Genomic DNA, 17,855 nt, shown 5'->3' with positions numbered 1-17,855 from the left:
AAACATGTTTGGTATATATTAAAAGGTTTATTTGTTCAATGTTGGCCCGAGATTTTATTCAAGTTTTACATTTTGGCCCATTGTGTATTTGAGTTTGACACCCCTGTCAAAAGTGTACAGTAGCTGGTGATATCTACTGTAACAGCAACAGGTATTTACGGTAAAACTGTTTCACTTTTTTTCAGTATTTTTTGTAAAAAAAATATACTCATTTTAGAAGAAAAAATATCTAATACATGATAGGATGTTAAAACTATCCACTAAAATCCAAAAAGCATTTATTCAACCACAGATACAATTTTAGAAGAAAAAAAAATCTAAAGATAACTTACACAACAAAAACCTTTCAACATCAGGCTTTTTAAAAGAACAGCCAACAAACAAGAAAACACACAGGACATAGAAACTGAGGACTTCCCTAACTTGTGTAAATCTGGGAAATCCAGTCCAGGGTCCTGTTTATGCTGCAGGATCAATAACAAGTTATGCAATACTCAGATATAAAAAGCCAGTTGCTAACAGAAATATCTGTAGAATAGAGCTCTGACTTTTACTGTGTAGTGGAGAACATTATTTAATATCCTACCATTAAAAGTTGGATTTCTATTTCCAAGCAGTGTGAAGATGTGGACGCTGGGTCTTCAGGTGGTTGTCATCTGTGTTTTCTTACAGGTAAGTAAACAGACAACAGAAATTTAATTTAAAATAACATTGTTTTAAAAGTAAAACTGTGTGAATAGAAATTAGCCTAAAATTCAATTTTACTTGTATAGTACTCTTATAGCACTCACTTTATTTGTATAAGGATTTTAAGGTGCTTAAAGGTGTTTTGGAAAAAGACAAAGTATCTGTAGGGAGGTGCAAAATTTTTACATTACATCTTGTACGAACAGAAAGTTATGATATGTTTGAAAATGTATTGCCTTTGTCAATTATTTAGCCTTGATATAATCAAAAGGGAAGAATTAATTGCTTCAAAGCTTGGAGAAAGTACTGAGATCCCTTACTTAATTAAAAATACAAAAGTATCAGCATCAAAATGTACTTAAAGTATCAAAAGGAAAAAAAGTCATTATGCAGAATAGACCCACTAAGATTGTTTTATATATTCTAAATATATCATTGGATTATTATTATTATTATTATTATTATTATTATTATTATTATTATTATTATTATTGATGCATTCATATAAGCAGCATTTTTTATTTCCTCAAGGTAGGGTTCATTTTACATACCTAATATACTGTTATGAGGTTCATTTTTTAAATGTATCGTGTTTTTTATGTTAAATCTCGACCTGAAATGTAACTAAATGTAGTGGAGTAAATAGTACAAGATTTGCCTCTAAACTGTGGTGAAGTGGAGGTGTAAAGTTACATAAAATGTAAATACTCAAGTAAAGCAAAATTGTCCTTAACCCTTTATCAGGCAAGTAGCTATATTTGGTAAGTTCAGGTAATATTTTGAGAAAAAAGTTGCAAATTTACTAGATTAAAGTGGCAAATCTACAAGAAAAAAAGTCGCAGATTTAAGAGATTTAAAGTGGCAAATCTGCGTGAAAAAAGGTCACAGATTTACAAGAAAAAAGTGGGAAAAAAGCAACTTTTTTCTCCCAGATTCACCACTTTAACCCTTAATAGGACACTCATTGAACTACTTGCAAATTCCAAATTTCAACCCTAGAGAATATTGGAGGGTATTACATTCAGCCAGAATGTGTAAAAAAACATACGAAAATAATATTTTGAGAAAAAAGTTTACGAGATTAAAGTGGCAAATCTACAAGAAAAAAAGTCACAGATCTAAGAGATTTAAAGTGGCAAATCTGCGTAAAAAAATCACAGATTTACGAGAAAAAAGTGGGCGGAAAGCAACTTTTTTTTTCTTGCAGATTCACCACTTTAACCCTTAATAGGGCACTCATTGAAATACTTGCAAATTCCAAATTTCAACCCTAGAGAATATTGGAGGATATTACATTAAGCTAGAATGTGTAAAAAAAACATTTACGAGATTAAAGTGGCAAATCTACGAGAAAAAAATATGCATATTTATGAGATTTAAAGTGGTGAATCTGGGAGAAAAATTTTGCTTTTCTCCCACTTTTTTCTCGTAAATCTGCAACTTTTTTCACGCACATTTCCCACTTTGAATCTCTTAAATCTGCGACTTTTTTTCTTGTAGGTTTGCCACTTTAATGTAGTAAATTTGCAACTTTTTTTTCAAAATATTACCTGACTCTAACTACCAAATATAGTTCTTTGCCTGATAAAGGGTTAAGTAAAGTACTTGAGTCAATGTATTTAGTTGCATTCTACCACTGGTTAAATCAAGCAAAAGGGATAATATACAACAAGAGGTTATATGTGAGCATTGAGAGGAATTCACTTCACTTTCAGGTGCCGGGCTGTTTTCCGTCGTGCCTCATCACGGGCACTATCGCCTCCTGTGACTCCAGGAACCTGCGCAGGGTCCCTACTCTCCCTCCCAACATCACCCACCTGAACCTGCAGGTGAACCGCATCAGTGAGATCGACTCCGCCTCCCTGTCGGGCCTGCAGCAGCTGCAGGAGATCGACCTCAGATGGCAGCAGTTTGTGAGACTTGTGATCAGGAACAACGCCTTCAGCGGGCTGAAGCACCTGAGGAAGCTGAAGCTCGGCTCCAACAGCCTTCAACTGGAGCCGCAGGCCTTTGCCGGACTGTCCGGTTTGCAGCATCTCTACCTGGACTACAGCTCGCTTTCAGAGTCCATCCTGACGGAGAACTATCTGGAGCCGCTGACCTCCTTAGAGACTCTTGACCTCTTTGGTAACACGATGAAAACCCTCCAGCCTGCAATGTTCTTTGCAAAGATGACTAATTTAAAATATCTGAACCTGAAGCTGCACCAAATCGACAGTATATGTGAGTCTGATCTTGCTGCACTTCAAGGAAAGAACTTCACTTTTCTGAACCTGGACTCTCTTAACCTTATAGACATGTCTAGAGGACGTTTCGACTGGAAGAAATGTGGGAATCCTTTCAGAGGAATGTCCTTTCAGACTCTCCACATGTCCAACAATGGGTTGAATGCGGCTGGAATGAAGCAGTTTCTCGCAGCCATCAAGGGGACCAAGATCTCCCATCTGAAAATGTCAGGACCCATGGGCAAAGGGTTTTCGTCCCCATACCTCGCTGATCCAGACCGCAGCACGTTTGAAGGCCTGAGTGACAGCTCGGTCCACACTTTGGACCTGTCGCAAAGCAAGATATTTGCATTGCAAGAGGGGTTTTTCAGTGCACTGAAAGAAGTCGAAATCATTGACATTTCCCAAAACAGAGTGAACCAGATCCACAAAAACGCCTTTGAAGGTCTCGAAGGGCATTTAAAAGTGCTCAACCTGTCTCACAACCTGCTGGGGGAAGTCCATTCCGACACGTTTCACTCCCTGACAAACCTGAGGGTGTTAGACTTGTCTTACAATCACATTGGCATTCTGGGTACTTACTCATTTCAGGGACTCTCCAATATAAAAGAGTTACATCTAGCAGGAAACTCTCTGCGGGAAATTGGACATTTCCCTTACTTGCTCCACAGCTTAGATTATCTCTCGCTGAATGACAATAAAATGACAACTGTGTATGGACTCATACGGTTAGCAGATAATATTACACATCTGGACATTCGGGACAACAGATTACCAGATCTCTGGGAGGTTTACTCCTATTTGTCCTACGTGGATAACCTCAAGCATCTGCTCTACGGAGGAAACACGATCGGGTTTTGCATGCTCAATGGACGTCCTGCAGAAATCGAATCGAACAATCTCACAGTTCTGGACCTCCACAGCAGCTCCCTGCAGTCCGCCTGGTCCGAGGGGAGGTGCCTGAATATCTTCGACAATCTGGGACACGTGAGAAGTCTCAACTTGAGCTTCAACGCTCTGCGGTCTCTTCCTCAGCGCATCTTCAAGGGTCTCAGCTCAGTGGAGGAGATGGACCTCTCGTCCAACAGTTTGACTTATCTGCAGCCTGAAGTTATACCTAAAAGTCTCAAAGTTCTCCACCTCTCCAACAACTTCATCGCCTCCCCCGACCCCGCCGCTTTCAGCTCCCTCAGCTCCCTCGACCTCCACATGAACCGCTTTCACTGCAATTCCAACCTGACGAGCTTCCTGAACTGGATGAAGCAGACCAGCGTGACCTTCCTGAGTCCTGTGAAGGAGCTCAGGTGTGAATTTCCTTCTGCTCACTATCAGGTTTCTCTGTTAGATTTCAGTGAACTGTAGAGAATAGAAGGGAACAAATATGTTTGTCCTAGAAAATCTAAAGGAATTAAGAAATTAAAGTGTCATGAAATGTTGATTTGAGTTTGCCTGATTATATCTAGTACATATAAAATTTGTAATTTCCATGATTTACATTGTTATTAAGTGGAATAATAAAATGAAATAAATCTGTTATCTTTGTCTACTGCAACTATCAATAAGGACTTTGACTCAGGAATATTAATATATATTTATATTTAGTACTTTTGCACCAATACACTACAGAAAATTATTTGTATGTGAAAACCTACTTGGCAATAAAAATTATTCTGATTCTTAATCCCTGGGTTTTGTCAGTTCATGGCTCATTTTGAGACGAGTTGTGATAACATTTATTTAAAAAAAGATTCAATAGGGCTGAAGTTTTAAAAAAAATATTATCATGATAGGACATCATTGAGTAGAGCATCAGTAGAAGAAGTTCTCAGACTTTTTAGTTGAGTTGAAGTTAAAATAGCACTAACACAGTGTAGAAATACTGTTAATATTGATTTTAAAAAAGTCATATATTAAAAAGTTTACTACAATAATGCAAAAAAGTATTATCAACAAACTTTACTTAAAGTATAGTACCAACGTTAAAATACTTATGATGGAGAATGACCCATTTAACTACTTTATATACTGGGTATCTTAATCTATAATAATCATCAAAATAATAATTGTTGATTAAAATTGTAATTAATAATCTGAATCTGCACGTAACAAAAGCTGTCGAATAAAATAGAACATTTCACAGGCTTAAAAAAGATTCTAAAAATACTCAAGTCAAGCAGAAATACTTTAAAAGTGAACTCAAGTAAGTACTTATGTGAATGTGCTAAGTTACTTTCCATTCCAGCTGATCACAAAAGTTTAAACAGAACATTAAAAGTCAATTTGAACTAAAAACAATATTTTGTTTGTAAGTGTATATTCATCATTATAACAGCAGGGGGAGCTGCAGAATAATCCTAAAAGCTTTTGGATTTCCACTTGAATGCTTGCTGGGAGAAACTTTGAACACTAAAAGCAGGTGTACAAACTGGATTTATTAAAAAAAAAAAAAAAAAACTTCCTGTAGATTTATGCTGGAAAAACATTAATAGATGTTCAACACACTCATCAATCAGTGGCTGAATGGAAACATTCATATTTATTATGTTTCACTCCTTTTTTTTTGCACTTTCTTCTAATTTGTCCCCAATTTTATTTAGTAAGTTTATCAATAATGTAACACTCCTGCTCTAAACTTAAATTATAGTCACCAGCAGACATGTATTCATGCATAATTTAGAATATTTCTGCATTAAAATTTACAGTGACAGAAGTAAACATGACACTTAAGCTATGTCGTTTTTATTCTGTGTGACCTAAATCTATTTCTTCTGCCCCAGTTAATGTGAGCCTGAGTTAACAGATAAATCAATTAAATATTATTATCTGTAATGCACCTTTCATACAGGTTAGTGCAGTTTAATGGACTTGACAAGCTGATGTAAAGACAGAAACAATTTTAGACAATAAACATAAAACAAAATAATTAATAATTCAACACCTTTAGACCATGCACGCTATAAACAATAAAACAGACAATAAAAATTCTGAAAATGTAATGAAATATATTTAAAACTATAATAAAAGTGAGAGTAGTAAAATTGTGGAATGAAAACTTGATTGAAGAACTAGATAAAAATAGAAGGCAAGAATAAAAATGGCAATACATTTTAATTAAATAGATTCAATAGCTCAAATAATTATACAAATAAAAAATAATAGCTAGAGTAAAAAAATAGATAAAATAGATAAAAAAGACTATAGTAAAGAATATAATGACAATACATTTAAAAGCTAAAAATATAATCAAAATAAAAGTTAGACTTAAATTTATAATATAGAGAAAACACAAAAAAGTACAAAAAATGATTACTGTAAATACAATAAAAAAATGTTTTAAAGACTGAATAAAATGATACAAATACAAGCTATCTAAATATTTAATTTAGATAAAACGATAAAAAATATTACAGTAAAATACAATAAAATAGATTCAAAATCTTAAATAATAATAAAAATTTAAATTAAAGCTAGACTAAAAACTAGATTGAATAGTTAAAAAGACAAAACAAAGAGAAATAAAAAAAAGGGATCGGAAATATCTAATAACAAAAGCAATAATAATATTCCCAGATAAAATAAAAAAAATCTAGTGATAAATAATAAAGAGGTTTTTAAACATTTAACAGAATTATTTATAAATTGATTGGTTATCAGGTGCAAAATATTATAAATAATGTGTTTATCACTTCTCATAACATTGACAGACATGAATCGTTACGATGAGACACAAAAATTATGACAGTAAATAACTTCATTGATTTGTTTAAAACTGAGTTTTCTTTTGATATGTACTCTCAACATTTACAGTGTTTTAAGGCTGAAAATGATCTTTGAGCTGAACCAGAAGCTGTTTCCTGCTCCGCCAGCAGAGGGCAGCATCAGCTAAGCCAGGAAACACTTACTGTTCCTCTCAATGCTGCTTTTCTAATGAATGGCTATTCTCTGAAACAATACCAACACTTCCCCAGCTGGGACGAGTGTGCAGCAATGCAGCATTCAGTCTCTCACAGTTTAGAGGAAAACAGGGATCCATGATTTTATACAAATGAAGCAGGAATAAGCATCAAAATGATGGACGATGAGAGAAGCAGGCCTGTTTTAATCACGATAACAACACATAATCTAATTTTAATGTCCACTCTATTCTATTATTACCTCATTGTACTACTAGATATCACTATAACAGATGTTATCACAAGTTTAAAGAAATATTTTACCATTAAAATTCCTTTTTTTAATGAATTTATCACCACGTTACCTTGAATTCTTGAAGAAAACTTTCTTCAACAGACATATTTGATGAATTAAAGTAAAAGGCCGCATTTAATAACAACCAAACTATCACACATTTGAGCAAGTCTAATTTATCCAGTCATATGGTGACAAACAGATATATAATTGGTCATTTTAAGTTTTCCTTTAATGTTTTTTATCTGCTGATGTGAACTTTCTTTGGCAGAATTAAAAATGTGTCTCATAAAACTTCTCCTTGTGAATTAGATATTAATGTCACCAGGTGGGAAAGAGAAGAAGAGTGAGGAAGAGGAGACTTCCTGTGTGTGTGTGTTTATGTGTATGTGCGTGTGTGTGTGTGTGTCACCTATGAGTCATCACCAGACCTGATTATGAGACGTGTGTGTGAACGCTCATAAATCATACACTGTGAGTCCAAAATCTGCAAGGTTACTAATATGTCACTGCAACACAACACTCTGTATGTGTGTGTGTGTGTGTGTGTGTGTGTGTGTGTGTGTGTGTGAAGAATACCTGATTACTTACTGTCTGACTGACTAAAATATGTTCCACCCCTTCTATCAACACATCCAGTCAGGGGACGTATTATATTGATTTTTTTTTCCTACAAACTAACCATCATAATATTTTTTTAAAATATGCTTTATCTGTTCCAAATGTTATCACACGATTGAATTGTCATTTTCACACGAAAGGGTTAGCAGCAGCCTGCTCCACCTGAGAGTTCATTCAAAGACTTTTCTCCAAAAACAAAAGCAGTTACATTTTGTCAAAAGTGCACATTTTCCTTATGATTACACTACAAAACTACTTCTCTAAGGTTAGGGCAAACAAACTTCGTAGTTAAGCTTTATAAAAGATAGTTTAAAAAGTTAAATACATTCAATTTCTTATGCCCTGACCTTAGAGAAGGAGAGAATGGACTGAGAGCAACCTACTGGCCTACCAGCAGGTGGAGCAGGCCTCTACCGGCTCATACTAATGGGCTGATAACAGCTGATAACCCCCATTCAACCGTCTGATAACACAAGATGTGCTCAGAAGATTCTTGGAAATAACTCATTCAGCATCTGTTCTTTACAAACGACATCTACTGCACATCTGTCCGTCCTGGGAGGGATCCCTCCTCTATTCCCTGAGGTTTCTTCTTCTTTTTTCTTCATGTTAAAGGGTTTTCCAAAGACAGAGGGTGGCATACCCTGTAAAGTCTGGAAAACCCTTTGAGGCAAATCTGTGGTTTTGTGATTCTGGACTCTATAAATAAAAGTGAATAAAATTGAATTGAAAAGCATGAAAAAAGATAACTAATCGGCTGAAGACAATTTTGTCATCTGACACCAAAGCAACACATTAGTTGACTTATCCAATAAGACCATAATGTAAGATGGTATGTTTTGGATCTAGTTGGTGTATTGTATAGTTATTGATCGTTAGCTGGTGTGTGATGTGGATTTAATTGTATCATAAATGTTGATTGTAATGTTGGCTGCAAGAGGAACAGCTTCTGCTCTAATGAATCTAACGGGGAATCTTTATTAAATGAAACAAAATTGAATATTATTGCCCTTGAGGGTGAATCCTCCCACACACACACACACACACACACACATACGTAACAACCAGGAGCAGATATTAAACTACTGATCGGAGGCGTTTAAACATGATTGATCGACCAGCAGGCGCCTGTCACAGCATCTTTATTAGATTTTTTGTTGTTTTTGTCAGCCAGACATCATGAGCTCAGCTCGACCGGCTCGCCATGTTACATACATATAGATACACAACCCCCCCCTCTCCCCCCTCCTCCTCCTCCCCCGTCCCTCCGTCATCCATCCCCCATCCCGACGCTCTTTTACCGGCAGGTTGCCATGGAAACAGGCTCAGTATCCACCTCCTCCACAGTCACTTCCTGATTGTCTTTGGATTCCTGCATCCGTCGGTCCATCCCCCTCTTCTCCTCTCCCTCCCTCCGTCTCTCTATCGGCATCCTCCCTCACTCCTCCCCCACAGCCCTCTCACACACACACTTTTACAATATTTTACAGCTCTGACACACACGGAAAAACGTACATGAATGATTTTACTGACTAATGTGACAAAATGTTTATAAAAATTTAGAGGCAACACAGACTGATGAAAAAACAGCTGGCTATAAATGGTATTTAACCCAAATAATGCTCATCCAGTGCCTGAAATAGACCAGAAAAAGGTCCCAGTAACCTAATTCAGCAGCTGCATGACATGATAATCACAATTGTCTTGAATATATTTATATTTATAAGCATATATCTTATAGGTGTGAGCCTGTATAGTAGATTTAAGGAGCCTGATTTAAATCTAAAAGGATAATTCCATTCAGGCTTTACTGGGATTCTGAATGTCTGATTTTTGACAGAATTGCTTGGTTTTTCACAATAAATTATTATATATATGGTGTATTTTGGTATAAATATCAGCATTTATAATATGATTTTAGAAGCAAGGGTACTCATGTGGACAAAAATGTATTAGTACGGCCCATTTCAGGCACCATTTCATCCGTTTCACTGTTTTTCCTCAAATTTAGATCATAATTTAAGATGAAAATAAAAACAATGACTGTCTAGTCTTATTTAGGGTGGAAAGCATGTTGTTGATTGAAGTCAATATCAATAAACAATTTTCCTTTTTTACTTTTCGCCCTATCCTTGAAGAGCACCTGGTTTTATACTCATACTTTACCAACATATATATATATATATATATATATATTTGACCCTATGGAGCACTCCATTATTATTCTAATTTCTTTCATAATTTATGGATATTTTGATTTGAAATTTGGATATTTATGAGACTATCCAGTTCTCAAATCACAACACATCCTCAAATATAAACAGAACGGTTGAAACAAATAATGAATGTAAATATGGTTCGTTTGAAGTTGCTGTACAAACAACCTATGGGGTCGTTTTTAGGGCAGATGAATTATAAACAGGGTGATTAAACAACACACAGCTAATTAACATTTGAAGGAGCTGTTTCAGTGTTTTCCACACTAATTTCTCTATTTTTGGCTTCAATATCAACATTTTAGAGTATTAATCTGATGAAAAGCAAACTGAAATGTGACCTGATAGACCGCCAAATTAATGTTCAGTGGCTTTTTACATTCCTGGCAACTCTTTCGCTTAATTAAAGGTACAGTTGCATGAATTTTATCCATTTTCATAAAGCCTCAGAGCATTTCAAGTCCCCCCCTTTTTTTCCAAATAACAAAACTAGGTCAATTATGTACCCAGAAACCGATGACTAAACACATAAAATCCACAGTGTCTTCATCAGTAGCCGGTTGAGAGAGAGTGAAGAAAGTAGGTTAACACATTTAAATTTCATTGAAAACAGCATCTGAATAAAATTTGTTTCCCACACAAGGCTTCATTTGCACAAACAGATACCTCATTTTCTTTCTTTATTTTCCTGAATTTTATAAAATATCTCTATTTTTCCCCATAAATATTTTTTTATTTTTCAATCTGCTGTTGGTTAATTATTTTTAAGAATTACTTCTATCTTTCTGATTTATCATGTTAGTGGGCTGCTTTCCTAAAATAACGTTTTAAGTTGAATTGTCAAACATTTTCTCGCTTTTGCCTCTCAAATATAAGGATTTGCTGCTTTTATGTATTAAAATATCTGCATTTTAGACTCTTGTTTGGACAAAATAGGCCATTTTAATACATCACATTGGGCTCTGGGGGCTTCTGATAGACATTTTTAACATTTAGGTCAAATTTTGACTTAGTTTTTACTTATTTGTGAGCAGATTCAACCACAATGAATATAACTAATAAAATATCAGATATTTAGACTAAAAACAGTTTGCATACATGAGACAGACGTGAAGGAGAGGAACAATTAGATTAAAAGTTCCAAACAAACTCCAGCACACTGTCAAACTCACAATGTGTCCAAATATAAGCCAAAAAGGCACAAAATATACAAAATAAATGTATTTGTTTGCATGTTAGGCAGTGTGAGTCTCTTTGTTATCTGATATTATTGTGATGTGGTTTCATGTTTGAGACGTTTTGCACAGAAAGAGTGACAATTTAATGTATAATGTATTGTAAAAAAAAAAAAAAAGGTCAAAAAAGCAAAAAAAGTCTGCAGCACATTGGTTATAAATTTCTACACACTAGTGATGATCTGTTCTGTGCTGTCTCACGTCTATCAGGGGGGTTCAGCTGCAACTGGATCTGTGGCATCAATAATACAGTGATAATTAGTCGGCCTGACCCCCGCTGTCTGCTGCTCTTAACCTCAGCTAAAGAACCCGCTGACACTAAACTGCAGACGGCTGTCCAAACAACTATTCACTGAGGTAAACTTCAACTTCAACGGCCGACCACTAAGCAGGTGTGCTTTATTCTATGCATATTTGATGCTGTAGTTATATTTAACGCTGAATGTTTAAAGCAGCCGCTGTAGCTTCATCATCTTCATACAAGCATCAGGTGAATAAATGTAAACTGAAGGGAATCTTTGAGTGTGTTTTTTTTAAAGGGAAAGTTCTGATTTATTGAAGTGGAGTTGATTGAGTTACTTAGCAGCTTAATGTAATTTATACACATAAAAAACAATATCAGTTTAATTGTATGCTATATTTAGAATATTTTCACTTCTTTACATTGCCATCAGACAGCCTTGTTTGACTTTACTTGAGGGGAACTGAAGCTGTTATTAATGTTCTCATTAAACCCTCAGACACTTTGACAAAAACATAATTTTACCTGGCAGAACACAGGAGTTGCTGGTCTATTGCTGCCTATGTCGATTAGTTTGTTTGTGTTATTGTGTGACTTTGGTGACTCTGAAATAACCCTTTAAAACACCAAAATCCCACAAAAAACAAGCAAACAAATGTATCGAGGCAGCAGTGTATTTTGTAATCTTGGGAGCAATATTATCCCCTCCATCGCGTTTTTTAGGGGAGATTTTTGCCTTTTTTTCCCCCATTGAATATAGGAGACACTGCCTATAATGAATGTTCACAATTAGTAATGTAGTGTTTTTACTGCAATTACAAAACAGGCCATTTTAATACAGCACATTGAGCTCTGGGGGTGTAAAATGATATTTTTTGATTTATTATTAGTATACTTTTCTTCACTGTGTGTTTCTGTGCCTGCAGATTTTTCCTAAATTCACCAAAAGTTGGCATTAGATAATGCCTCATTAGCATGTTTTTTTTCATTTAGATTTATAGATTTTTTTACCCTATTTACCTGTATTGTTTTGCATTAATAATTCATTTTATGGACTTATAACAATATTTAAAGTGTCCTAATGGCCTTGTGTGTTTTCCATTGCCCTGGCATGGAAAAAAAAATCCCTGAAAATGATTTTTAGACGTGTGACATGCCTCACTATTTTCATTTTAATGAGATTATTTTAAGGCTTTGCTTTTTAAATCAGACACTGTGGAGGATTGATGAGAGACGACAGGTGTGACAAAGGTCATCATTCAGGTTTCAGAGCACCTCGTCTGACCGACAACAGCACACATCGCATGAAACATCGATATTTTCTAACCGTCTTCACTCGTTTTCTTATCTGACCGTCCCCACTTTTACACAGAAAACACATCGAAAACCTGCCCCGAAAAACCCTCAAAATACGTGAAATATAATAATATGTACACTGATATCTTACAGGGGGTTCAAGCAGTTTGTGAGCGTTCAGATCTGACAAACAGGCAATCATACGGCCCTGTATACACACACACACACACACACACACACACACACACAGTCTGGGCAGCACCACACTGCAGCCAGTTGTTTTAGAAGAATGATCCGAGGCTCATGCAAAGGAAGAAAAGGTTCTGGTGGGTCTTTACATCCGTAGAACAGCAGGAAATGATGCTTTACAGAGTTTCTCAGGTCTTTTTGTTTCCTGTAAACTCCTAAATGTTGTTTATCACCTGTCAGAAATTGTGTCCCAGAGTTGCAAGAGTCTCTCAGAGGATCACTGAGCAAAAGAAGGAAGAGGAAGCAAAGGAATAAAATAAATAACAGGTTAAAAAAAAGAAAAAAGAAATCCTCTCCGCTGAAGCTTTACTGCGCCGTCATGGGTGTAGCAGTGAGACATGCTGCCAGGGAAACGTTAGAAGAAGAGGAAGTGATGGATTTTGGAGTCTGGCACCTGCAAAAAAAAAACATAAGAAAGATTAGAAATATATGGATAATGTGTAACGTATACCCGTCTTTACATACAACTTTGACACAGGTTAATAGGATTATACAGCGACATTGAGATTACAGACTGCTGAGTGAATGAGATATAAACCATCAGATTAGAGGGTGTGGCTAATCCTGAATAATCCCATTTAGAGATAGTGACTCTAAACCATTTACACCAGTCTGATTCAGCCAGTGAAAGAAGGTTTGCAACATGAAATAAAGATTTATTTGTATAAATGGGTACTATAAATCATAATGGATGAACTGAATATAAATAAATGAACAAATATTTATACTTAAGACTAAAAAATAGAAATAAGATGACCAATGGCTACTTAATAAATCAACAAAAAATCAGCTAATATTCATCTTTTTACATAAACACATTGAATATAGAGCAATATAGAATACAGAGTGGGATGTGAATGTACCAAAGGAGACATTATACAGTTGAAAAACATACTTAAAGTGACTTTGGCTTCAGAGTTTTGCTATATGTTGTTAATTATTGTCTGTCATATTTTCTAGCAGGATATACTAGCAAATATAGTCTCAATTCATTCTTACAAAAAAACTTTTTGGGACAAAGATCTCTCAAAAGGATCGTTAATGAGCTGTTAAGATATGTACTGAGGTAAGATAATTTACATTATGAACAATAACTACTGTATCAAAGATGACTTTATGAAGAGTAAACAAGGTCAAAAGACACAATTACAACACATATTCTTATCTTAAATTAAGAAAAAAAAGTGCAAAAAAAACAAGTAGCTTGGCAAGGCACACAAAGAAAAATGTCCCCTAAAATATCTGATCTTAACTTTACCGACTTGTATCTGTGTTAGAGAGACCCAGCCCTTGATGATAAGTGAACACTAGGAGATAATATCAGGATAATCTCTGGTTTCGGGGGTTCAGACTCACCAGGAGCGAGACTTGCGGACGCCGCTGTCCTTGGTGGGCGAGTTGTCCAGAGACTGACTTTGGTTCGGCTCCGACTCCGCTGAGCGATCCAGTGAGGCGGTGTTAGGAGGAGTCATGTCCAGCTCCAGAAACATGATGTTCTCAGCCTGCACACACACACACACACACACACACACACGAAAAATGTTAGATATTTCATTATATTATTTTTCTTGTGCATCTTGTATGTATCATTTCAGTTTCTTAACCTTCTAGAGTCCATAAAATCACAGGCACATTACTTCATGACGTGAAGACATAAAAATGAAGGAACGTTGAGCCTTGCCATCAGCTGTCCTCTAAAGTTCTGGCTTGAAACTCCATGCCAGATTTTTTTTGGATTATATTATATATATATATATATATATATATATAAAATATAATAAGTCAAAGTTAAAAATGAATTATCAGGACATATAGGTGAGGTAACGCTGAAAAAAACTGATACCAACATGGCATGGTGGAGATTTTTTAACAGATTTTTTAAAGGACATAATAGCCAAAGATTTCACAGGGTTAAAAAACTAAAAAAAATAAGTGTTACTAAATACATGTATTTTTTTTATTATAATTATATATATTTTTTAATACATATATTTTTTTATATGTATGTATCATTTAAGATTCTTGAAAACCTAATAGATAAAGTGTTAAAAAAGGAAAAAGGAGCTGGTTTATTACAGCTGAATCACGTCAGTTTCATTATGTGACTACAGAACCACTCTCTCTCTCTCTCTCACACACACACACACCCACACACACCTACACCTACCCTGTATCTGGAGTGTGGTCCCATTGCTATGGCAACCCTGGCGTACTGGCTGATCGGTCTTTTGTACCCGACTGCAGACGTCGGCCTTTTCTTCATCTGCGAGGATTTACTGAAAAGAGGAAGAAACAGAGGAGCGATCAATGAGGAATCGATATTCAAAAAGGTCAAAATGCTTCCTGTGAAGACATAAGAACTGTGACTCAGACTTTATTTAATTTATTAGCTCTGGAGGACGACAGAGAAAAAAAACAGAGAAGAAGAGCTGTGTGACAACAGAGAGCAGGGAGGTCAAAAGGTTGTGAACCCTGACTGAAATTAAACACATTTTGAGTCCATTATTTCCACCAAACGGCCCAAATGGGAATAAACATCCCAACATGTAAAACAGACGCTGACCTCTCAGCGGGAACGAGAGGCTGGAACTTCCACTGATCCTCCTCGGGGTCAAAGGTCAGCCTGTTCATGATCTTATTCTTCTCCTCTGGAGGGATGAAGTTCTCTATGATCAGATACCTGCAGGAACAAAACACACAGCCATGTTCAGGTTTTATATTCATAGAGCTTACATAGTGTCTGAAATAGTTTCTGTTTTTATTTTTTGTTGACATAAAATAAATTTATATTGTTTTTCCTTTTTTTTTTAATAGGTGAATTTTTTCTTCAGTATTTCATGAAAATATTTAAAGAATAATAGTTTCACATTAACCCTCCTGTTATGTTGCGGGTCACATTGACCCATTTCAAAGTGACTGATTTTACTGACTGATTTTATATAGATTTTATATAGATTTTTATAGATAAGATTTCCAATGTACATAAATAAAAAAAGTTTTAACATGCATTTTTTATGAAAAACAATGAATTATCCCCATTGAACCATGATCTGTGAGAAGTAAAGAACACTATTGCACTAAATATTGATTGAAATGGTTAGTAATGGAGTTAATAATGAAATACAGGTGCATCTTAATACATTAGAGTATCATAGAAAAGTTTATTTATGTCAGTAAGTCCATTAAAAAAAGTGAAAATAACACATTTTATAGATCCATTACACACAAAATGAAACATTTTCATTAATAACATACATAATTTATTTAATTTCTTCTATTTATAATGATTATGGCTTACATTTAATGAAGACCTAAAATTTAGTGTCTCAATTTTTTTAAATATTACAAAAGACCAATTTTAAAAAGTATGTTTAATATGGAAATGTTGGCCTCTGACAAGTATGTCCATCTATATGACTCAATACTTGGTTGGGGCTGTTTGACTTGAATTACTGGAAATTCCATGATATTCTAATGTATTGAGATGCACCTGTATAAATAATGTTTATTGGGATTTTTTTGTATCTTAAAAAAGAAACTTAATTAATCATGCCCCGGGTCAAATTGACCCACAAACATTATTTCTGTTCTTGAGAAACAAACATAATAGGAGGGTGAAGATGATTAGCATTTACACACATTCATTTTTTAACATGAAAATAAACATGCTGTTTATCTTTTTGATCGTCCTTTTTCAATAAAATTCTAGTTGGCTCATTTTGATACTTATTGACTGCTTGTAGAAAATGCAAATATGCTAATAAATGGGGCTTAAACTCAATGTTGCACTAATTCATATTGAAGTTTTGTATCTGACAGTTTATCCATAATTTAACAGCTCCATCCTCTCAGACTAATGACGTCTCTATGAAGCATGAATGTATCTGATGTGTTTGCTGAACCATCCAGGCATTATTTGCTGATTCTGCTGGCTCTTTTTGCACGTTTCGCTCGACTCACTTGAACTTGAGCTCTCTGGTGAGCTCGTTCTGCGTTTGTTCCAGCTCCTGTCGGCTCCTCACGTGCTCGTCGTTCACGTCCTGGATCTCCGCTTTGATGCACTGAAGCTTGGCGTACAGCTATACGAGGAGAGAGAGGGAGAGAAACAGAGAGGGTGAGGAGGAGAGATGTCGCCCATTGCAGTGTAGTCGCTGATGAACTGGTGCTTGGTAGCCCGTGGCAACAGTACTGGAGGCACTGGTGTCTGGAGAAAAAAGGGCGTCCAATAGGAGCACGGCAGCATGGCAGCCCTCCCTCTCCCCGGCTCGTTCCTCCTCTCTTTCCTCCTGAGCTTTTCACACTGTTCATGCTTTAAACAAGTAGGCTAATCCTGACTTTAGCCCCGCTGTAGTTAGCCTGAAACATGACACTGCAGTTCCAGTTGATCGCTTGCTCACAGCTTGAACGTGAACATGTGCAAAGCTTTTTTAGCTTTTTTTTTTAGTTATAATACAGAAATGTGCCAAATGCAAAAAAGAAAAAATATCCTATGTACAGGGGCATGATGCTGAATTACTCAAGGGGATTCTTCTTGGCTCTGACTGAGCCATTTTTATTCTTTATTCAGAGTTTTTTCAGATTTACTATAAACTGAAAACACAAGCGCAACTGTTTCTTCAAGTGCTGCAGTAAGAAGGTCGTCTTTGAAGTCTTATAAATGAAGGTTTTATGGAACTAAAGATGGATTTTCAATTGATGAAAAGGCTGCACTGCAAACTATTTGTTTCTACTTCGATTTAGAAGTGTTAGATAATTTAGCTTCTTTTAAGTGTTAATTTCTTATTTTAAGTGTTCAACATGGTTATTTCTAGACCTAACAAACTTAATTCAAGAAATCTAGTCAAGTGAAATTATCTGTACACGCAGCAAGATAATTTCCCTCAGATTTAGTATTTTT

At 35.4% G+C, this 17,855-nt stretch overlaps 2 protein-coding genes across 2 annotated transcripts in view; one reads left to right on the top strand and one right to left on the bottom strand.

Moving 5' to 3' along the window:
• The first annotated feature begins 517 nt into the window (after window positions 1–517).
• On the top strand, window positions 518–4,593 carry LOC131990871 (toll-like receptor 5). The gene is made up of 2 exons (XM_059356064.1): window positions 518–672; window positions 2,403–4,593. Exons 1-2 carry the CDS (start codon window positions 625–627, stop codon window positions 4,272–4,274), a joined length of 1,920 nt encoding a protein of 639 aa, XP_059212047.1. The 5' UTR covers window positions 518–624; the 3' UTR covers window positions 4,275–4,593.
• A 6,304-nt stretch (window positions 4,594–10,897) lies between these two features.
• LOC131990870 (kinesin-like protein KIF3C) overlaps window positions 10,898–17,855 on the bottom strand; it is a 28,011-nt gene continuing 21,053 nt past the window's right edge. The window contains exons 4-8 of the mRNA XM_059356063.1: window positions 16,919–17,037; window positions 15,522–15,638; window positions 15,126–15,234; window positions 14,315–14,460; window positions 10,898–13,352 (exon numbers count right to left, since the gene is read on the bottom strand). Of these exons, the coding sequence (XP_059212046.1) occupies window positions 13,265–13,352; window positions 14,315–14,460; window positions 15,126–15,234; window positions 15,522–15,638; window positions 16,919–17,037 (579 nt within the window). The 3' untranslated portion in view covers window positions 10,898–13,264. The remainder of the gene's footprint in view (window positions 13,353–14,314; window positions 14,461–15,125; window positions 15,235–15,521; window positions 15,639–16,918; window positions 17,038–17,855) is intronic.

Source organism: Centropristis striata, chromosome 18 (genome assembly GCF_030273125.1).
Source record: "Centropristis striata isolate RG_2023a ecotype Rhode Island chromosome 18, C.striata_1.0, whole genome shotgun sequence".
Classification (NCBI taxonomy): domain Eukaryota; kingdom Metazoa; phylum Chordata; class Actinopteri; order Perciformes; family Serranidae; genus Centropristis; species Centropristis striata.
Note: the sequence above shows the minus strand (reverse complement) of the source record. Positions and strands in the feature narration are given on the sequence as shown.